At 40.9% G+C, this 24,187-nt stretch overlaps 1 protein-coding gene across 1 annotated transcript in view; it reads left to right on the plus strand.

Moving 5' to 3' along the window:
* Positions 1 to 24,187, plus strand: part of hfm1 (helicase for meiosis 1) — a 347,154-nt gene that overhangs the window by 47,907 nt on the left and 275,060 nt on the right. Inside the window, exons 5-7 of the mRNA XM_048246228.1 lie at positions 12,454 to 12,531; positions 23,123 to 23,272; positions 23,359 to 23,559. Of these exons, the coding sequence (XP_048102185.1) occupies positions 12,454 to 12,531; positions 23,123 to 23,272; positions 23,359 to 23,559 (429 nt within the window). The remainder of the gene's footprint in view (positions 1 to 12,453; positions 12,532 to 23,122; positions 23,273 to 23,358; positions 23,560 to 24,187) is intronic.

Raw genomic sequence — 24,187 nt, forward strand, 5'->3', positions numbered from 1 at the left:
CTGAAGAATTAACATAAAGGCTTTGTCGGTCTTCAGCCCAATGTTTAAAATGTATATAGCCCCTGAATATCATTTTAAAAGTAGTCTGACAAAGCTTATTGTTTTGTGACACAGCTAAACACTGGTACCTCATAGAACGTCTATAACATAGCCTAGGTGTGGTGCAACTCACAAAAGTAAGCAGATAGAAAGAACTCACGCAAAATCTAGCCTACAACACGCCCAGACAGCTTTATCGCCTTGGGGGAGAGTCTTGTAGCGCGCTGGTGCTTTATGATTGTTGGCTTCTGATGGTATCTTGCTAATTCACTGAACTGCATTAGGTGACACAAATGGTATTGCCTTTATCTTATAACTCCTTGTCTGAGCGACTACCAGGCCTATGGTTTTTAAAAGTCAGATGTTTCCTGACAAAGACATTCGAAAATTAAGAATGTTTATTGACTTGAAAAATACACTAATTTGTGCAAACTCCCTTCATTCAACCCTTGAAGACATCGCGGTCTGGTGCGCTATGTAGATCGTTTCTGCACCATTTAATTTCTCAGAATTTAGGTCTACTAGGCCTACAATAACGTCATCACCAAATACATCTTTTATTTTTAGTTGATCAACCACAAAGAGTAGCATAGGCCTACTGTGCACAGTGCACTGACGACTGTAGCAGCCCAACGTAACCAGTTGTTGTAGATGAGAGGCAACCGCTTGTTTCAGATAGCCTGGACAACATGTTACCTGGGTGTTGCCTACATTATTAATTAATGGTAGCCTACAATAGTTAATTGATTCGCGTAACATATTAGTTGGCTCAAAGAGTAGGGAATCAGGATGGAGAGAGTCACGCGCGTGTGTTGCTTTTCGCGGGATCGAATCCAGTTTAATGCTAGTTTTCAAAATATATATTTTTTACATGTCTTTTGTCTGAGTGGCTGTAATGTAGCCCGGCTCATATGGCGTATGGCGACTTCAAACCGCCTAAAACAACTTGTTTGTGAATGTCTGACAACTGCTGCAGCGCATGCACGCGCAAAGGAAACCAGTAGGTGGAGAAACCAGAAGGCACACAACACCGAACGATTTTAAAGGCTATTTCGCGATAGGCTACTCAATGGTGCTATTTCACACGCAGCGTTATAGCGACCCCCCACTCACCGGGTTAGTGGAAGGTATTAATAGACGACATGTAGCCTACAGTGGACAATAGGGCTGTCAAAATTGCTCAAAAAATGGCGTTCGAATATCCTCTAAAATAAACACATGTATTGAATATATTGGAATATCTAGGCTATATTATTTGCGCGTATGTCAGTGATCGCATCATGTCATCTGTTTTTAACTTTTTGTATGGTTATTGCTTGACAGGGGGGATCCCAAGCAGCTTTCAGCCATAAGGCATTTCCTAATTCACCTGACACTGATATTCAAAATGTTGAAACTATTTCGGCATAGCAAATAAGCAGTTTAATTAAATGTAATGTTAGTTGTAAACAAACGGGCTACTTGGTGAGGCTTGGCCTCACAGATGTGCTCGTGCCTTAAATGGCAATACAAATCTTCCGCGATAGGCCTATTAACTGACCGCCGATTCCGTTGGCTGGGGGGCAGGGGGCCATCAGACATTGTTCCCAAGGGTCTATGAATTGTTAACCCGGCCCTGCCCCCAACGAATGCAACTTTCCACCTCTGAGATAGCTGAAAAGAAGTCTAGAGGACTCCTAACTCACTAGACCTACTTACTGTAGGCTGTGCAAACCACAAGCCTGCATTCGAGGCAGGCCTTCTGCTGAAGAATTTTATATAAATCCTGCGCTAACAGTAATCCTCCTACCCCCGCTACCACAGCTGTGAATAGTGTGGCATGCTCACGCTTTATGTCTCCTTCTTTCAAACTAGGCCTATAGCCCTACCATTTAAGTCTTCAAAAAATAACAACTTGCCAGATATGCCTTCATAAATTTGGGCTTCATTCAGCATTTTGTTCTTCCACTGGAAATGACTCTTCTACATTTGCTGCCTGCTACATCCTTTCTGTTTGTATTGTTTAGAAAATGTTTGGCGTCTTGAGTTAATGCATTAAACATTGTTTGCTGGTAACCAGCCACAAATAGCCTACAGATTCTTCGCGCGCGTTCTCTCCAAATGTGCCTGTTCTATAGGCTATCCAAGTGCATAATTCTGCGGCATAAAGCAGATGTATTTGTGTATTGTACAGAAAAATAAAAATAACCTGTCAAGTAGTCAATTGACTACATTGCAGTCAATAAGTAATGCAAATTATGAAACCAAAAGCGTGGGTCATAGTTGTCCCACAAGCCTCTGCTGTGAGGCCAAACCCATGAACAAAGACGCATTGATATCTGCAATAGTTTTTTTTTTTTTGGCTTAAACAAGCTCACAGCCGAACAAGTCATACTGAAGGGAGAGGCAACTGGCTTGTGATCTCCCCCGGGCCAATGGATGTACAAGTTTTTCTCCTGTGCCTACGATATTTAATCCAGTGTTTAGTCAAGTTGCAAAATGCTATTTCGTTTTAACAAATTTGTATGATAGTATGAAGTACTTTTTGTATAGGGTACTATCTTAATTGCTTTATACTCAATACTTGACCAATGGCTATTGCATCTGTCTATTGAAAGTGAGAATGTGGCATGTGATATACTGTGTAGGCTTCATAAAATAAAATATTGAAGCGGATTTACTGGCTACGATTATATCTAAGTGAACAAACTCTTGCATAAACTGTTGTTGCTCGAGGCCTTGGATTATCGGACTCTATAACCTTGATGTAAACTTTTCTGTCAAACGTTAACGTTAAACGTTAAGCCAGTATCAAGGGCTGCAAATAATACCGGGCCAAAGAAGCGATATCTGGAAGAAAAAGCATCAAATTCCTTCGCGTCTCTCAAAACTAGTGACTCAATATAAAAGTGAGATCTTCTCAGATTACTTACCGCTACCTGTGTTGAGTTATCAAGGAACTGCGATATCGCTGTTGCTAGCCAACTAGCAAACAAGCGTTTAAAACAGTTGACACCCGAGCCCTACGCCCATGCGACCGGCCTCCCCTCAGCTGTGCACCAGGCTGCGACTCATCGTCCTTCTCAGCCCGAAAGATAGTGGAACTTCGAAGCCAGAATAGCGACCCTCCATCAGATTGAAGGATGAACAGTTCCTCGACACCTTTCTCTCCGTAAATGCGTTACCTCTCTTACACATACAAATGCCAGATGCCCTGATTTCCCTCTGTCCTCCAATACTTTAACCATGCCATGCACTAATGCAACTTCTGTCCCTGTTGCCTCTCCCCGGCCTCTGCTGAGAACCAAGCCTGCTCTGCTGGCCAGCTCCCTCCACACCAGCCTGAGCCATGGCGTAGAAGCAAGCATCACAAGCCGACGCAGGCGGTCGGGGCCGGCACTCAGGCCCAGCCCAACCTATACGACTGGAAAATGGCTATGCCATTCTGACCCGAGGATGAGGAGCCCCTCCAGCCCTGGGACAACCATCCTGGTCCCTCCTCAAAGTCGGCCCCCCGGCCCCCCTCCCGGACCTCATCAGCCTCCACCCTGGTCATCCGGCAGTTCCATGGTTAGAGACCTCTGCATTCCCCCATCATGTAGCGGTCCCTCCAAGGTCTACTGCTTCCCTGGTGCCAAGGTCCTTGACATCCAGCAGAAACTCCCAAGCATCCTGGCCCGCCACACCAAGGTCAACAACATCATCATTACCGTGGGCACGAACGACATCAGAGATAAGCAGTCAGTAGCACTGCAGGAAAACTACAAAACTCTCATCACCACTCTGATGGGCACAGAAAAACGCTTTGTCATCTCTGGGCCTCTCCCTACCTACAGAAAAGGTGCTGAGAGATGGTCCAGACTGTTCGATCTCCACACCTGGCTCAAACGCTACTGCGCTTCCTAAGCATCCCCTATGTCAACAACTGGGGCTTGTTCTGGGAGAGGCCCAGTATGCTGAAGCGTGATGGTCTCCACCCAAACCAACATGGAGCCAGGCTACTCTCTGACAACATAAGCGTCCACACTGAGACATTGACATTCTGTAGAAAATATTACAGATTCACGCCCCCCAGGTATTGATTCGAATGGCATTATACATGTGGATGGGTCTGAGAATGTTTTCTGCAGGGTAACATACAATACTACTACCATAGATCAAGCTGTGTCATGCAATAGCATGACTTATGCTTATAGTTCTATTCCAACGTTGATTTCTACCCAACGTTATAGTAAAAGAAAAGACAAATTTAAAACTAGAAACCTAACAAATATTCTTTCCATACCTCAGCATATTCCTCAAAAGCCAGAGGCATTTTCAGCTAACATGGGTTTACTAAATATAGGTGCACTTACTACCAAAACCTTTGCAATCAATGATTTTATTAGTGAAAAATTGGATTTTCTGTTTCTTGTTGAAACCTGGCTGACTTCAGACAGCTTAAGCTGTTCTTGTTGAGACTTGTCCCCAAATTATAATTTCTTCCACTCAATTAGACAAGGCAAACGAGGTGGTGGAATTGCCTCCATTCTCTCAAACAAATATAGTTGCACACGAGTCAACTTTGGCTTCGCTTCCTTTGAGTATATTGCCCTCACTCTGAAGGCTGACCCAGTTGTACTTCTATTAACCTTATACCGCCCTCCTAAACTATGGACTGGCTTTCTCCAGTTTTCTGAACTTATGTCGCTCATCATCACTAGCTATGATCGGATAATTGTAAATGGCGACTTCAATATTCATGTCAATAAGACAACTGATGCTAAAGCCAGTAAGTTCCTTAATGTGTTGGACAGTTTAGAGCTAAAGCAGCATGTTACAGGACCCACCCACAACCTTGGCAACACCCTCGATCTAGTCATTTCCAGAGGGATAGAAGTCACAGACTTATCAGTAAATGATATAAATATGTCTGATCATCATTGTGTATCTTTAATATTGTACTACATACTCCAAAAATTCATCCCTAAATTGCAATCAAATCGCGACTCTTGGACATTAGAGCAGAACAGCAGTTCATAGCTCTTATAGACTCCATAAATTTAGATATTTTACATCATCCCATTGATCAAATGGTAGAGGCTCTTAATCGTGAATTAGGCTCTGCTTGACAGAGTGGCACCCTTAAAGACTAAAAAGGCCCTGTAGCAAACTGACACCTTGGATGAACGAAAATATCCATGATCTAAAAGATCATGTAGGAAAGCTGAGAGAACATGGAGAAAAACTAAGTTACAGGTTCACCGTGCCATTCTAAAAAGAAAAAATTGCAAATTATAATAGAGCTATTCGAATGAGAGGAGGAACCACTTCTCTAAGGTAATTGCTGAAAACAGTAGAAACTCTAGGGTGTTGTTCTCTACCATTGATAGGCTATTGCATCAAACACCTTTGACACACTCAGTCAGGCATCCTCTCTAAGATGCGAAGAATTTGCAGACTTCTTCAAAAACAAAGTCATTTCTATAAGGGAGGCTATTGGTAACACAAGTAATATGTTTGATAGTACACCCAAAAACAGCCCCCCAAAAATTAAGGTCCTTTAGCACTATTACTCAATCTGAGCTTGGTAAAATTATAACTCAAACCGGCTCTTCAACATGTGTTTTAGATCCAATCCCTACTACATTCCTCAAAAAAAGTATATGAAGGCTTAGCTCCCTTTTTTTCTCAAGGTAATAAATACCTCATTAGAAACAGGTATATTTCCAACTGCTTTTAAAACCGCTGTTGTGAAACCTTTACTTAAAAAAGTCAAAACTTGACCATACCAATCTGAGCAACTACAGGCCTATATCAAATCTATCGCTTTTGAGCAAAGTACTTGAAAAAGTTGTTTGCAATCAGTTAAATACCTTCCTCAACGAAAACAGTATCCTTGAAAAATTCCAATCAGGTTTTAGATCAAATCACAGCACAGAAACGGCTCTAGTAAAGATAGTCAATGATCTCAGACTAGCTACCGACTCAAAACAAAGTCTCAATCCTTATTCTTCTGGATTTGAGTGCGGCATTTGACACCATTGATCATAGCATCCTAATTCACCGCCTTGCAAAGTGGGTGGGTCTCTCTGATAATGCTCTAAACTGGTTTCAAACCTACATTACTGGCAGAGATTTTTATATCAGTCTAGGAGATCATGTATCTGAAAAACATGACTTGCCTTTTGGTGTGGCCCAGGGAGCTGCCTTGGTCCCCTGCTATTTTCTCTATATATGCTCCCATTGGGAAACGCCATAAATCAGCATAATGTAAACTTCCACAGCTACGCAGATGATACCCAATTGTATCTTTCTGTGGAGCCAACTAACCTTAGATGGCCTTTGCTCCCTCACTGCATGCCTAACCTCCATTAATCAGTGGATGAGCAAAACTTTTTGAAACTAAATGATGACAAAACAGAGGTACTTCTGGTTGGACCAAAACTAAAGCGAGATATTATTCTTAGTAATCTGGGGAACTTGGCACACCAGGTCAAACCAAAAGTAACAAGCCTCGGTGTCATCTTAGATGCAGAGTTAAGTTTTAAGCCCCATATCAGTAAAGTTACTCAGACAGCCTATTTCCACTTGAGAAACATTGCCAAAGTGCGGCCCTTTTTAACTCAACAAGATGCAGAAAAAGCTAATTCACTTTATCACTAGCAGGTTAGACTACTGCAATGCACTTTTCACTGGTCTTCCCAAAAACATCTAAAGAAATTGGCACTCATACAGAACTCTCTTGGCTAGACTTTTTAACTAAGACTAAGAAGAGAGAACACATCACCCTGTGTTGGCTGAACTGCACTGGCTCCCTATTTCCTATAGAATTGATTTTAAAGGTTAATTAATTACAACAAAGCTCTGAATGGCATAGCACCTTCATATATCTCTGAGCTTTTAATATCTTATCAACCACAAAGGAAACTTAGATCATCCAATTCTAATCTTTTAATCGTACCCAAAGTGCTCCACAAACAAAGTGGAGAAGCTGCGTTTATCCATTATGCCCCCAAACTATGGAACACCCTGCCTCTGTACATCAAGCAGGCGAGTTCAGTAAATATTTTTAAAAAAGATCTGAAAACATACCTGTACAGGAAAGCTTTTAGTTAACTCCATCTTATCCTGTAGACTACATTTTCAGATTATTCTACATCTGCTACTATTGAGGGCAGCCAGCCAGAAGCGGATGGGCTCCCCTATTAAGTCAGGTTCTGCTCAAGGTTTCTTCCTGGAATATGGGAGTTTTTTCCTTGCCACAGTTGCCATATGGCGTGCTTGTGGGGGGGTAAGAGGGTTAAGGCTGCCAGTCTTATGACGTCATTTTCTATATTTTTGATATGTTGCTGAGTATAACATAAACAGCAAAGAAAAGTGATTGATAATGACTGACTGACTATTATTGTGTTACATGTTTCAAATGTAAAGCACTTTGAGCTGCATTCTGTGTATGAAAGGTGCTATACAAATAAAGCTTTATTATTATTATTATTATTATTATTATTATAAAATAAACAGATTGCTAATGGCCTACAAGCTGATCTGGGGGGCGTTTCCCATACAACTACGGAGGTTAGCTTTTTACTAACAGGATGCATCGTTCAACTAACCAACATGTAAGTTACGACTGTTTCCCAAAACTGTAGTACTTACATAGTACTGTAAGTTTGGACCATTATAGTTTCCAAACTTAAGTAGTCTGGACTATGGTGGTTAATGACGTTTAGTAGCACGTGAACTGGCACCTGCACATACTTCTGTGCCGCATTGCGTTAAGGCCAGCAGATAACAGCCGCCGTTGCACAGCAGTTACCAGTCCCCTGTCCAAGAGTTCGAATCTGGGTTAAGACGTTGACAACAATATTGACATCGTTGTTTACCTAAGTTTATCTTTTGTGCAGATCATATTATCAAAATCAGAATCTCCTTCAGGACCCCCCATGAAAATCAAAGGCTACATATTCTCAGCTGACCCGTCAAAAAGTGCGCACCACCTTATTATTATCTGCAAGTGTGTGACTTTTACTTACGTGCACATGGCTGCAAATTGACTTTTAATTTATGTATTTTCTGCCTTGGCCATTTGAAAATATGGATGTATGGTGGTTAGAAGTGTAAATATCAATTAGAAGCCTAAATATATTTATAATTATTAATTTGCAAACAAATAACTGGCGTCAGTGACGTCTTTGACATGAAGATCCTGGAACTATGCTTCTAGCATTCTACCACAGGTCGAGAGGTGTAGTTGTAACTACACAACTTTACGATAGTGGTTGCGAACGTTTGTTGCTATGGTTTTGGGAAACACTAACGTAGTCGAACGATGCATTGGACTATGTAAGTTCCAAATATGAATGTAATTCTGCGGCATAAAGCAGATGTATTTGTTTCTTGTACAGAAAAATAAAAATGACAGGTCAAGCAGTCAATTGACTACATTGCAGTCAAGAAGTAGGGCAAATTAATTTACGAAACCAAAACGTGAGTCATAGTTGTCTGTTAAAAACGTCGCCAGATAGTATTAAATCGGCAACAACATTGTTTTCTGCAGAAGCCTACCGCTACAGATTAATTCTGAACAGTTATTTCTCTACTGGCTCAATTATCACACCACTGTTTTGATTTGCGTAAGGCGCTTAACCCCAACACTGACAATAATGTAGACAGCAAATTTCGATTTTCGTTACCACCGTGTAGTCAAGCCTTAAGCCATACCCAAGTAGCCTAAATCGAGGTAATGTTTAATTATACATGATTTATTTTGTTATTGAATACGTAGGCTGGGATTACTCTCGGCAACAATTATGTTTAATGGTAGATCCTGCTTTTTCAGAAGGGACCGCAGGCAGAGCGATGTACAGTGGTAGAGCGACGCACAGTGGCTGAAAGTGGTACTAAAGCTTCACGCAGCTTCACGCCGCGTAATGCGCAAATGAAGTGGTCATTTGAAAGCGATGCCCACTGTATGTACTCCCAATCATCCGTAAATTGATCTAAAGTGCATTTTACTCCGGATAATTCCTTTAAGAAAGCTCCATCTGTGTGTGTGTGTGTGTGGGGGGGGGAAGTGGGTAGAGCAGGAATAGAGAGAAAGTAATTTATAGAGCACATTTATAGTGCTGTACAGAGGATATGGCTAAAAATAGAAAATAAAAGCAAATCAGAACAAGCAAAATATAAAAGGCAAGCACAGAGAAAGTAAGCAAGACAAATACAGAAATACAATAGACAAATAGACAGCCCTAAACAAATAAATAGCAACAGTACAGAAGACACTTGAATATGAAGAAGAGAGGAGAGAGATGGACAGCTAGGAAGCAGGGAAGGCCAAGGAGTAAAGGTGGGTCTTAAGTCTTGATTTAAAAGTGGTGATGGAGGGAGACAGTCTAACATCTGGGGGCAGACAATTCCACAGACGTGGGGCTGCTACCGCAAAAGCTCTATCGCCTCTTTGCTTGAGGCGGGTGCGGGCCACAGACAGAAGGGATCTAAGGGCAGACAGCAGATCTAAGGGAAGACAGCAGATCTAAGGGACCTGGATGCTGAGAGGGGATGGAGGAGGTTTGAAATATATGAGGGAGCCAACCCATGCAGTGCCTTATAAACAATCAGAAGGACTTTGAAGTGGACCCTAAAACTAATGGGGAGCCAGTGTAAGGAGGCCAGTACAGGGGTGATGTTCTTGGTGCCAGTAAGTAACCTAGCAGCTGCATTTTGTACTAATTGCAGACGAGAAAGTTGGGAGTGGGGGAGACCAAGATAGAGGGAGTTGCAATAATCTAACCGGGATGTAACAAATGCATGAATTACTGTTTCTAAGTCCTTGGGAGACAATTCTCAGCTGATGGAAGCTACTCTTGATAACAGAGCTAATCTGCCTTTTAAAACAGAGCTCTGAATCAAGGATGACACCTAGATTTTTGGCATGTGGCTTGACAAAAGAGGAGAGGTGGGCTAATTTTCCTAGCAGCACTAGCAGACGTAATATACGACCAGAGCAGAGATGGTGGAATAAGTTTAAGTCTTTTAGGTGTGCAGTGTCCGAAATAAACCTCAGGCTAAAAGCCAAGCTCACTAGAAACGGGATTTTACCCTGACGTTATTTATTTTATAACGTCGGCCCTGGAGGTAACGAGTCTCCCCTGGTTTTCTGACCACGGTCAGAAACAAAGCAATCAGGAAAGGTTAACACTAGCGACAGGATGGAGAAACAAACATCCCCATGAATCTTTTTTATTAATAATGAAGTGTTTTCTCCTGCGGGATGGGAGAAGACACAAAATCAATGCATCTCTATTATTGCGCGGGCATAAATTCTCAGAGTTTTGCGGGAGCGGGCGGGAGTGGACATACATATTGTGGGAGTGGGCGGGAGTGTAACACACACGTTGCGGTAGCGGGCGGTAATGGTCAGAAATTCAGTGGGAGCGGGATGAAGAAAACAGGCCCGCACAGGGCTCTACCGCATACTGTCGAAGCGTTCGTCCGATTGATTTGAAACTTACCAGGGCCCGGTTTCCCGGTAACGATGGATACACACAGGGGTACGAGGGTTTTCTACGATTCATCTTACAATCGTTTGGTTTTTGTTCAGTGAATCTTTTGAAAATTGCTTTACAATTACCGTCGGGCCTATAGGCCTATCGCCTGGCTTGCCTCCCTTCGGTCACGTCATTTTAAAACCGCATCTTTTTCTCTCTCTCACAAGCATTTAATCTGCTGCCAGCTTGTGACTCCACATCGCCCAAAATGCTTAATTGCATTGTATTCTCCACATTTTAGCTACATTTTGGTGTACTACATCGCATTTTCTTTCAGTGAACTCTTTGTAGCCTAAATTGCTTTACAATTACCTTCCGGCCCTCCTCTTGGCTGCCTTCACTGCCTTCACTCCTTCGTCTTCATTAACATTAATCTTTTTGGCCTCAATAGTCCAGTTACATAGTCTATGTTTTTGGTTTTGGATTTTGTGAAATACATTTCTAAATAAATGTGACTTATATATGTTTTTTCCTGTTTTGGCCAATTTTCTGGGTTGACTAAACGGAACTGAACAAATGACCCCTTGTTTTAAACCCTTAGGTCTGTGGATTATGAATATCCAATAAACCCATTTTTTTATTTTGTCAAACTGGACTCATTTCGTTGTGGCACACCCCATATATTAATAACAATATTGTAATTGTAAGATGAAAGTATACAAGAGGTAGATGAGCAGAACAGTGGTGATTTGTCTTTGATCAGTGTAAGGGTAGGGGCTATTTTTGAGCGTTCAACAGAGTGACTGCATGGGGAAAGAAACTGTGTTTGTATCGGCTGGTTTTGGCAAACAGTGCCCTGTATTGCCTACCAGAGGGAATAAGGTTGAACAGCTTGTGACCAGAATGTGAGGGGTCTGCAGAGATTTTTGCTGCCCTTTTCCTGGTACAGGTCCTGGGTGGAGGGAAGGTCAGCTCCGATGATTCTCTCTGTAGCCCTAATTTCCCTTGCAGTCTGGCCCTGTCCCGTTTGGTGGCTGGCCCAAACCAGACAGTGATGGAGGTGCAGATGATAGATTGAATGATTGCTTAGTAGAAAGTGGTGAGCAGCTCCTTAGGCAGGTTAAACTTTTCATATCAAGCCCCATAATGTGCCGCTTTTGCTCCGCTTCAAAACAAAATCAAGCACTCCTGAAAACTGTCTGTGTGTGTGTGTTTGCGCTTGTGTGTGACAATCACAATGTTCCATGCACCGTGCAGCCTGAAGTGTCCTAGATGCTGTGTACGAGTAGCATTACATTAAAAGATGCATATCTCTTCCACTTTGTTGTCACTTATGGTTGTCTGTCTCCGCCTAACATGTTGTTTATTTATTGTGTTATTGTATTTTATGTATTTTGATTATTGTATGTCATGCACCTTCAGACCAAAGCAAATTCCCTGTATCTGAAAACCTACTTGCCAATAAATGTGATTACTAATTCTGATTACTTAAAGCAACACCAAAGAACTTTCCCTCTGTCGCAGGCACGCTATTTGTTTATCCAGCACTGGCTTTGCAAATAACAATGTCCACAGACAAGATTTATGCACGATTTATTAAAGTACGATGTATTGCGACATCAGATGCAAGTCAAATTTGTAGTTTCTTATGTCTCATTCCATCGAACTACAGATCCGCTACCCGATCTGGCAAACTTACATAGTGCGGTTATAGCCGATAGAGGGCCGCAAAGCAAAAAGTGCTGTTCACCCTCGTTCACGCTCGTTCGGCCCACTGATCACAAGTTGATGAACCACTGAAACGATTTTGGAAACATTATTTTAAGGTACAAAAAACTCTTTGGTGTTGCTTTAAAGAGCAACTTGCAGGTTAACAACCACTTTTAATTAATGTGTAGTAATGTGAAGTAAGAAGTGAATTTTAAAAATACGTAGGGGCTTATTGCTTTTCTAATCATCTCTAAAGGAAAAATGGGACAGCATGACGAGAAAGTGGAAGGACAACTGCTATTTACAGCTGATACAGCTGTTTCTCATTGATGAGGTACAAGTTCCTGATACTTATTATGAAAGTGTTCATACCACAAAGTCTGTGTGAATAGGGTTCTAACCTGTGATTAATAATAATCAAAATAATAATAATAATAACAGTAATAATAACATACAGTTTTTCATTAGTTGAGGTACAATATCTAAGACTTCTTCCATGCACACAAAAGGTGTCTTAAACTTTGTTCAGAAATTTAGTAAAACCCAAATTATGGAGCACTTCACTTAGTTCACAGGCCTCGCAGTTCACAGACAACCTTGCATGCCAATTGTACGCTCCCCCAAACTTGTGAACATCAAGTGGCATTGTACGGAACCCTCCGGGTGACATGGGGGAAAAAAACATGGGTTAAAAAAAAAAAAAAAGTAATGGGGAAAAAACATGAAGAAGAAAAAAAAACGATGTACTTTTTATGGGATCTCGCAAAAACTTTTTCTACTTTTGGAACTTGCTGGGCTTCCTACTTCACCCCAATAGGCCCACAAACCACTACCGCCAGATGGCAATCATATCATGATACTATGATTGCTCTATCGCTGTTGCGTTTTGTTGGTTTTCTGGACACATTACATAGGCCTATGACACGGGAGGGAGACACCTGCGTGCAGACACGCACACACACATACAACATACAGGAACATCACAATACAACTAAGCTCGGCGCTACAATATGATCAAAGGCCTATGCAATTATTGACAGAATTTAACGGACCTTTGTTCCTCCCGGTTCGCTCGTTCGGCCCTCTGATATGATTGCCATCTGGCGGTAGTGGTTTGTGGGCCTATTGGGGTCAAGTAGGAACTCCAGCTAGAGCGCGGTTAGTAGAAGGTTGGGTGGGCAGATAATGCCACTGCCCACCCTATACGATGTCAGAACTTACTGTAATATGCCTACTGTTAGCCTACTGTATCCGCACGAAGTGATGTCAGACAGACTTTGAAAAATGGCGAGTGAACAGCGTGTGTGCAATAGTGTGGAGTTTCTCTTAAAGAATTCATTCGAAAGACCTGAGTTTGTAGTTAAATTAGCTATCAAAGACCTAGGACCTGATCAGCCCGACATTAACATCGTATAGGGTACCAACAAACAAAGGACAAGAGTCGGTCATTTAATCGGACATTTTCACGTTCATAGTAGGCCATATGTCTGATAAGAAGCTCTGGTTGTTCTTTTTTTCATGCCTGCTTTTCCGATCTTCTGGGGGACAAGGGGATGTTTGCAGTAGGCTAGTGTAGGTGTGTGTGACATGAAACATTTTTCAGAGAAGGCAAAAAACATGAAGCTAGCATCTGAGTTGTGTAAATTAGCCATGCTGGGGAAAGCTAATATTGCAGCACAACTCGATGAGGGCTAGGCCTATAGTGTAGGCCTAAGTGCGAAATCGTGTACGAGTTTGTTCACCTGAGAGTGACACAGATCAAGTAAGGCTGATTGCACAGACATTTGATGGGGCTAGTGTCATGAGAGGAGAATGTAGTGGAGTGCGTAAGAAAGTGCAAGACGTGTATCCTAATTGCTACAGTATGCACATCAATTGAACCTGGTGATGGAAAAGGCTGCGTCAGCAGCATCCTCAGTGCGTGCATGTCTTCTTCGGATCTTTATGGTTTCTCTGCGTTTTTCACAAGATCTCCGAAAAGATTTAAAAGCTTATTTTGGAGTGTTTCGAAATAGCCTAATTGAAACATCTGGAGATTTTGATACAATCTCAGTTAGAGAGGCTAAAGGGTTTTCTCGCATGCTCTTAGATCCCAAGTTTTTATTCCTTTTAGACCTGATCATGCCCCGTGTAGATGTGCTCTATGCACAACTGCAGAAAAGAGCAATTGATGCAGTGGAGTCACACAGGGTTACAGACAAGTTTGTGGCCAACATGAGAACGATAGGCCTACGTGATGTCCCGTGCCTTTGTGCAAAACATACCAGTCCTGGATAAGCGCAGGTCCGCTTCTAATGCTGTGCAAATTGTCTATGAAGTGTGTGACAATCATATAGTTACTGCCACCGACAGATTTTCATTCACTTGGCCATTTGTCTGCCTCCATCCTATTTAGTTCAAGCTTCCTCAAATCTTCCAAATCATTCTCCAAGGATCTCGTAAAAAAAACGCCTTTTTACGTGTAGGCCTATAGGCTATGTGTCACTTAATATTAATTTCTATACAAACCACGGTGGACACGCAAGCACTCATCCCCCACCCCCATACACACAGAATATTTTCCTTTTTAATGAATAGCCTACTTTTAATTTACTCTTTAAAGTTGAGCTAGCTCTTGAACACAATAATTTCGTTACTTATAATTTATTTTATGAGTAGGCCTACATGACAATAAACAACTTGAACTTGACTATGAGAGAGCTGAGTGGTGTAAAGGGCGTGGGAGAAGCCTCCACGCTTGAGCTCCAGTGGAATTTTGATTTACATAGCAATTCTCGGTAAATTTGTTTCCCTCTTGAGTTTTTCCCCAAAGTAGTTCTCCACTGATCTGAGCTAATGAGCTGATTACCGGTACCTACCTTGTAGCTTTTATTTGTCTGGAATCTCAAAATTTTAAACTTCACTTCTTATGAATAAAATAACATTAAGTAGGCTAACCATAGCTTAATAATGCATGAACAAAACGGTGTTTTGACCGCAAGTGGTAACATTATGGGATTCCATTCCCCAGTTTCCGCTCATAGCCTAGCCATAGAAAAAAAGCCGTAAAAATGTACAAAATCTCAGTGGACCGCCCTTAGTGTGCGTCTAGCTGCCGGTGACCTGGAACTATGCCAATTTTTTTTTCTAAACTTGATCATCAGACTCTGCCCTGCCTATTTGTCAAACCAGGAGCCGCTACTGATTGCAGGTATAGTGCATAATTTTTTCAAGTCCGACAACTCTAGCCATCATAATGCGAGAAATTCCAGCACACATTTTACAGCGCTATCTGATAAAGTTAATCTAATAAGGGAGTAGCGTGAATGCAGGACCGGACAGACCAACTTCTGACTTGAATCGAACGTAACCCCATCCAGGGACACACAGGTGCGCTCTCTCTCTCTCTCTTTTCTCTCTCTCTCTCTCGCAGCAGGACTTGTCACCGCTGAAGTCAAATTATGCTAGTGTAACAGAGATAGTAATTTGTCCGCCGCTCAAGGCCCTCGAACCCGCCACCTCGACACACACCAGCATGGGAGTTGAATGCTCTAACCACTGAGCTAATAGCCCAGGCTTCCAACTCAGCGCTTAGAAGCGTTCTTAAAGGTTAGGGCTGTGAGGATTTACACGGGCAACTAGCAGGCTAGCTCAGTTCGCCTCCGTTACACTAGGTGCTTTTACATCAACTGCTAACCGACAGGAAAGGGAAACAAAAATTTAGCGATCAGGAACTGTCAGGAATTTTGCAAACACAGAAGTATTATATAGAGTGGCCATGAGATGCGAAGGAACATGGATGTGTTCTCCATTTGAGGAACGTAATCGATTGCGGATGTGCACTGACAGTAACGGACACCGAGCACATCGTTGGCCTAGGTTAGGCTACTTTTAATTTCTAGAATGCGCATTCAGTACGTGAAAGATGCTTCGTACCAAAACAGCGATCAAACATTGTCAAATTTATCCTTACATGTGTTGTCACAAACACTTACTCCTATTAGAAAATCAAAACCAAAATCATGTAAGTAAAGACTAAATCAAAGTCTATGACTGTGTTGTTCTGTCATTGACGCCTGTAAAAGGATAATGCGATTTTGGTTTGTAAAATGTATGACCCCACCCACCAACCCACCACTGTGTTAATCCCCCCTATGTGTCTGTCAGGTGCTTTATTATCTTGGCAAAGGTGAATGCCAACTAACATGGATTAAAACAAATTTGTTAAGCCGGGGGAAGTCCACAGTCCTGGTTAATATCATTTCCACTGTTGAACTGAGAGTGGAAGACAAGAAAATATGAGTCGTTTCCCATGTGCAAAGTATCAGTTGCAATAAACTGATTATGTCTGTTGTCTTGCCCCAAATGTCACAGTAAGCTGACATATCTAAGCATTAGCCACATAGGACTTGACATAGTAGGCTTAACAGTATCAGTTGAGTGTAGTTTCATATAGTGTAATGAAAACTTGGTTCCAGGGGATACAGTGGGTCCCAGTTAAGTTTGGACGGGTTCCTTCATGAATCACGCACCCCATTTTCTCAGCAGAAATGGCACAAACTGCAGTTGACATAAACAACCACAAGGTGTCACTTTGGATCTCTGCCACTACTGTTTTTGATGCGACTTGACTTAACTGCTTCCATGACGCAGTGAGCCATTACCAAACATGTATGATAATACAATAGCGTGAGTTTATATATCTTATACCCTATTTGTCACGGTTACTTATAGATGTGATAGTGTAACGATAAGCGCATGAGACTTTCAGCGGGGGCACGGGAACTTAAATTGATCACGGTAGTTTAAGCTTAAGCTTACACTTAAACAGACAAAACATTCTAATATGAAAATGTAGATGCAATTGTTGTAAAATGGTGCAGCTCCTTTAAGAAAGCCCCGTGCGCAGGGATAGAAAGAGAGAAAGCGAGAGGGGATGTGTGTTAGAACTTAGATGCGTGTGGAAAAAGTAGACGTGCTGTTGAGACTGGAGCGAGTCATATTCAAAATAATGCAAAAAATAAATCCGCAGATGAAACCAATTATCCTCATTCATTGCAACCGCAGCATGCCTGCTTGCCGACGTTCAAACGAAAAAACTATCAAAGCACCTTTTGCGTTTGAATGTAGGACGATTTTTTTTTACAGCTGGACAAATGATTTAGCTAATTGATTATAGCCTGCACACCAGGAATTGTTGAACATTTACCTGTACAAGACAGTAGCCCAGCCTAACAAGCATGTTGCATGTTGTAGGCCTACTGTAGAAATTTCACTTAAATTGCAACCGCAACATGCCTGCTTGCCGACGTTCAAACGACAACGAAAAAGATCGACAAAAAAAAGAACAAGAGGGTTGAGTCTGAATGACACGGAGTTCAGACTCATATTACTCCTCATAACCATCTATAAAAAAAGTGTTTTTTCTTTTCTTTTTGAGCACGTCCGAATCCCAGGACATAACGCACTGACCTTATAATAGGCTCGAGATATAATTCCAAAGGGGGCAGATAGGGGCCTACTGCACTTAAAACTTAAAAAGATTGAACGAAGCTTCCCGAAATTTGAAATTGCGATCAGTGACTGGCATCGGGTGAAGCTTTTCGAAGTTGAACAGGCTATTAAAAACTATTTGCGCACCTCAATGTCACAGGAGAGACTGGGCTCTCCCTTCTATTAATTAAAAAAGACGTTATGCTACCTGCAAACTGGCCTATGATTTCATTGCTGAGTTTGCGGCAAAACAAGACAATGTTTTTTTGTTTTTTTTTTAGTCAGAATATGGCGAGTCAGTGTCATTTATTTGTCCAATGTTAGCCTACAGACCAGTATCCATAGTGCACATCTTATCAACAGTTTGAATGCCGTGTGTGTTTCTGCTCATTGACAAATACCGTTCAGCACAATGATTCATGCCAAATTAATTTCCCCTGTTAAAGTGTTCGCCTTTGTTACACTAATCGGTTTCGTGATGTAGCCTATGATAAACACCATATGGCCAAATATGTGACTCAGCTAATGTTATAGGCTATACAATTTCCCCTCTTAAAGACAAGCTGGTGTAGCTTATTAGACTAGGCTACTAAAATGCACCGACGGTAGCCTTGGCTATGTGTAAAGTAAGCTATCGCATGATTTCATGCACGTAAGTTCATGTATCTGTCATGTTCGCACAGGGCCTCGCACCCCCTTGCGACGGCCCTGCAGCTCCTCCTGAGACAGTGAGGAAAAAGTTAAAATACGCGATAAACCCGGGAAAAGTTGACAGGTTTGTTTCGGTCCCGGTGATTACAGAACATTATTAAACTTTGACTAACGTTTCGATGTGTCGATGGTTTTGACTAACGAACATCGAAACGTTAGTCAAAGTTTAATGATGTTCTGCACCTTTTACTAAAGAATAAAGAAAATGAAGAAGACATCTGAGCTGCACCGGCGTCTCTCCTTCTCTCTAACACTTTTTGGCTTTGGCTAAATATTTCTAAAATCATTTGAGTTTCACTAGTCACATGTTTTAACAAGGAACACTTGTTATTGAACTAATAACAGACATGTGTCGAAAATTGACTTTATTTTCCATATGGAGAAATAACATATGCAGAGTCTAACCAAGGTCAATCTTGCCAAAAAAGCCCTCAAACCTGAAAACACATGAGGCAAAATTGCAAAACATCACAAAACTAACTAAACTAACACAGGCATATTTTTGTATTGCAATCATTGTAGCCTACAGTTGTAACAGCTACCAGAATAGTCGCTTTTACTCCCCATATGCGCTCATTATAAAGAACGTTTAACGTGTCCCAAAAACAGCTATCTAGTGTTAATTTTGTCACCTATTTTTAATTTAGTCTTAGTCTTAGTCTTGTGATGAAATGTCCTTTTTAGTCTTTGTCATATTTAGTCATTCAAATATAATTTTTGTTAGTCAAGTTTTAGTCGACTAAAGGTCTCGTCATTGTAGTCTAGTTTTAGTCAAAAGAAAACTAAAGGTATCTTAGTCTTAGTCAGTTTTAGTCTTTTTTTTTTATAACAAATTATTTCTGATTACCATTTGAGTCAAATAGTGTTTCACACATCTCAATTTTCCAACAATATTGTGTGTCCACAGGGCTACTCGTCTGTTATAATTACTCATTCTGATTTTTTGTCAGTCAGTATGTTTACATGCACAGGTAAGTCGAGCTACAGTTATAGCTCGGCTGGGATTTGACCATAGACAGTAAAAGATTTGACTGGACAACTGTCATATTCGTAGACAAGTGTTTCTCAAAGTGTGGTCCGGGGATCACTGGTGGTCCGCAAGCTATCCCAAGTGGTCCGTGAGCAGACGTGGTAAAATATAATATAGATGAGTTGTTTGCAATATTGAACCAACTTGTATGTAAAAACAGTTCTGCAACACTGTCTATGTAAGATACAGTATGCCAGTTTAAATCATACAGTATGAATCCACACAATAAGCAAAGTGCAAAGACAATAAGCAAGGTGGTTCAGTGAGTAGGCCTATTGTGTAGACTAATTGTAGGCTACTGTTGAAGTAGGTCTAAACTTTTTTTTTTTTTAGCTAGGGTTAGTTTAGTGGTCCTGAAACTGAAAAAGTTTGAGAAACACTGTCGTAGGCCAAAGTATTAATGTTTAACTCTGCCTCGCTAGATGGCGATATGCGCCCAAACACAACACATTCCCCAAACAGACTCTCCATCTTAGCCATACCTAACTTGCTAGCGAACTTTCCATATTAGCTTACTTGCTAGCAAACTTTGCATCATCAGTCTAACTAGTTAAATAGTTGACATTACATGATGAACATTCTTCTGCATATATAGCATTGTGGCATAAAGCTTAGGTAGTTAGCTTGCTAACTCTGGCAGAAATCTCCAGTGTTCTTGTTCCATGTAGTTTCGTGTTGCAGCCACAGGGTTGCAGCAACAGCACGAGACTAGCCTACAGGAAAGCTGTTATGTATATGAACTCATTCGAATATTTTGAAAACGTAACAGCTAGATATTCTGTCTTCTCATTTTGTAGACGAAAATGAAGAGAGATTTTATCTTAGTTTTTATTTCATGTAAAACATTTTAGTCTCGCTTTTTTTCACAACAATAATGCATCTTAAGATAGTCTTAGTCAGTGTTTCAGGACATTACTGCCGTCTCGTCATCGTCTCGTCTTAGTCATGAAAAAAAAGGTTGTTGACGAACATATTTCCTCTCGTCTCGTCTGACACTACAGCTATCAACTAAAATTTCCCTCAAGGGATCAAAAAAGTAGATATACTTAATCACCAAACGTCTTATAATCAACACCTTGCAAAAAATGATAACAATAGGCCTAGGCCTTTATATGGCTCTTCTCCTGCCTAGATTCGAACTCAGAACTGCCTGAAAGTTGCAGACCTGTTCTGGAAATATGCGCATTAACCCACTCGACCATCAGACAACGCTATTGAAACTAAATGATGACAAAACAGAGGTACTTTTGGTTGGACCAAAACTAAAGCGAGATATTGTTCTTAGTAATCTGGGGAACTTGGTGCACCAGGACAAACCAAAAGTAACAAGCCTCGGTGTCATCTTAGATGCAGAGTTAAGTTTTAAGCCCCATATCAGTAAAGTTACTCAGACAGCCTATTTCCACTTGAGAAACATTTGCATCATCAGTCTAACTAGTTAAATAGTTGACATTACATGATGAACATTCTTCTGCATATATAGCATTGTGGCATAAAGCTTAGGGAGTTAGCTTGCTAGTGCGGCCCTTTTTAACTCAACAATATGCAGAAAACGAATTTACGCCTTTATCACTAGCAGGTTAGACTACTGCAATGCACTTTTCACTGGTCTTCCCAAAAAACATCTAAAGAAATTGGCACTCATACAGAACTCTGCAGCTAGACTTTTAACTAAGACCAAGAAGAGAGAACACATCACCCCTGTGTTGGCTGAACTGCACTGGCTCCCTATTTCCTATAGAATTGATTTTAAGGTTATGTTAATTACTTACAAAGCTCTGAATGGCATAGCACCTTCAAATATCTCTGAGCTTTTAATATCTTATCAACCACAAAGGAAACAGATCATCCAATTCTAATCTTTTAATCGTACCCAAAGTGCTCCACAAACAAAGTGGAGAAGCTGCTTTTATCCATTATGACCCCAAACTATTGAACACCCTGCCTCTGTACATCAAGCAGGCGAGTTCAGTAAATATTTTTAAAAAAGATCTGAAAACATACCTGTACAGGAAAGCTTTTAGTTAACTCATCTTATCCTGTAGACTACTTTTTCAGATTATTCTACATCTGCTGCTATTGGAGGGCGCAGCCAGCCAGAAGCAGATGGGCTCCCCTTATTAAGTCAGGTTCTGCTCAAGGTTTCTTCTTGGAATATGGGAGTTTTTCCTTGCCACAGTTGCCATATGGCGTGCTTGTGGGGGGTAAGAGGGTTAAGGCTGCCAGTCGTATGACATGTCATTTTTCTATATTTTTGATATGTTGCTGAGTGGATCATAAACGGCCCCTAGCAATGAAGAAAAGTGATTGATAATGACTGACTGACTGACTATTATTGTGTTACATGCTTCAAATGTAAAGCACTTTTTCAGAGCTGCATTCTGTGTATGAAAGGTGCTATACAAATAAAGATTATTATTATTATTATTATTATTATTATTATTATCTGCTTCGAGTAGGACTGGGTATGGACTATTGGGTAGGGTTGGGTAGACTATTGGGTCCTTTGTCATATGAATGCTGTCATTTTGTTAACATTACTGTTAAGGAGATGCTGTAGGCAAAGGCTATATTTAACATCGTTTGTGTAGTAAAACAAATCAGAACTATTCACAAGGTTTCTGGGCAGCATGTTTATGTTCTGTTAGCAGTTTAACTTCTCATGACTGCCGACAAAAGTAGCCTACTGCCAGCTGACGAAGCTCTCATTTTAAAACATTAATGAGAGACAGGCACTGTACAATCAAGACATCTTGCCACTGAATCCAAAATTATGTTTAACATTATGTATAAAGCTTATAGGCTACAGTGGACTAGCATGTTGCAGAGGCTGCTAAAAACACAGAGAAACGCACTGAAAAGTCGGCCAATAACAGCCCTTGCTGTCGAATGCTCCGTCCGGTTCGACCGTGGAACGCCACAGCGGACTATGCTGCCCCCAAGCGGCTGCAGTTGTATGGTGAATGAAGTGTCAATTCTTAACTGGGACCCACTGTAGGTACATCCATCATATTTTCCCAACTATTAAATATTTTATCCTCAAAAAAAAGTATGCATCGCACACTGGAGGAAATATTTTTGCTGATTTTATTTGCGTGTTTATTTGCGTTCCAGATTTTATATGGTACTACTGTTAGCTATTTTACTATTTAAAATGGAAAGTAGCTAAAACCAGCTCCAAAAGTCGCTAAATGCAGCTAGATGACGCCACACACTCATTTGCATTTCAATGACGTCAGCAAGCTGTGTGCCCCCCACCCACCCACCAAAAAAAAAAAAAAAAACCATGATGGCCCTTTAATTTCCCTTCACACCTATTTGCTCTTCTACTACTCAAATGCAACTATATGAGCTTAATTTAAATATATTTGATATTTTTATTTACATTTATTTAATGTACTTGAAATACAAGACTGGAATTTAATAATTGATTCACTCACTTCTGTAGGCCTATAGACCTACTATCTTGTCATAGCCTACACCAGAATGAGCATCAAGTGGCTGAAAAGCAGTCATTTCCAATCTATTCCCAACTGCTACATCTGCTTTGCACTGCTTGAAGTCTGATAGGCTACACACAATTTAAACTTATGACAATGGCTATATTTTGGATATATTTAGGCTACATAAAATAGGCTAGGCTTAAATGTCACACAAAAAAGTGTAGATTTGTGGTTTTCATTGGACAGCGACAATATTGTTTTAATTATAGGTACACGTGGTAAAAGATACACAACGTGGAGCTACATTGGAGGCAGTGATTAGCAGAATGAAAGCCATGAACACTTGCCGTGGGTTTGAAGATCAAAGGTCAAACACAAGATTTGTTGCTGTGTCTGCTACCATTCCAAATATTTTAGATGTAAGCCAGCTTTCCACACACATTTTATGAATGGTGTAATCTATGTATTCTACAGCAGTGCCCTGAATACTGTTTTTGCTTTGTAGATAGCATGCTGGTTATCTGACAGTGTGGGGCCTGCAACTTGTATCGAAATGGATGAGAGCCACAGGCCGGTAAAACTCAGGAAAGTGGTGTTGGGTTTTCCATGTTCCAACAGTCAAACAGAGTTCAAGTTTGATCTTTCCCTCAACTACAAAATGGCCAACATCATTCAGACCTATTCAGACCAGAAACCATCACTTGTGGTAAGTTAGAAATCTTTGTCAAAAAACATTGTCTTTTGACAACATGTGTAGCATTTCCCTATAAAACTGCATTACAGTCAACAGCAGGCTTGGAATTTCACCATTTTAGGGGCAAGGCCACTTGGCCTTCAGTTGGGCATATTTGGTGGGGGGCATAAAGGCCACATGCCAGGGCACCGTGCCTATGTACACATGCCTATTCACAGTACACATGCCTATTTACAGCAGTAGGCTAGACCTGCATCACTGTATGAAACATTACAAAAACATAAAACATGACATATTACATAGAACTGTAAATCATCTGATCATCTAATATTTACAGATATCTAGGCTATATTTAATATTTATTTTATATTTGGCCTGTTATGGAATCATGTATTGAACAATTTAAGCACAGCTTAGCTTTAAGAAACTCAAATAGCCTAGATGCATGCTTTGCATTTTGTAATCATTAAGGCTACTTTCACAAACTCTTAGTCAGCTGTCCTCTGATTTACCGATATCTAGGCGAAATTTGTAACATTTATTTTGTATTTGGCCCGTTATGAAATCATGTTGAACAATTTAAACACATTGTATAACTTAAAGCCCAAAACTGGATTACTCTGGAACGGCTAACTGTACA

Source organism: Alosa alosa, chromosome 1 (genome assembly GCF_017589495.1).
Source record: "Alosa alosa isolate M-15738 ecotype Scorff River chromosome 1, AALO_Geno_1.1, whole genome shotgun sequence".
Lineage (NCBI taxonomy): Eukaryota > Metazoa > Chordata > Actinopteri > Clupeiformes > Clupeidae > Alosa > Alosa alosa.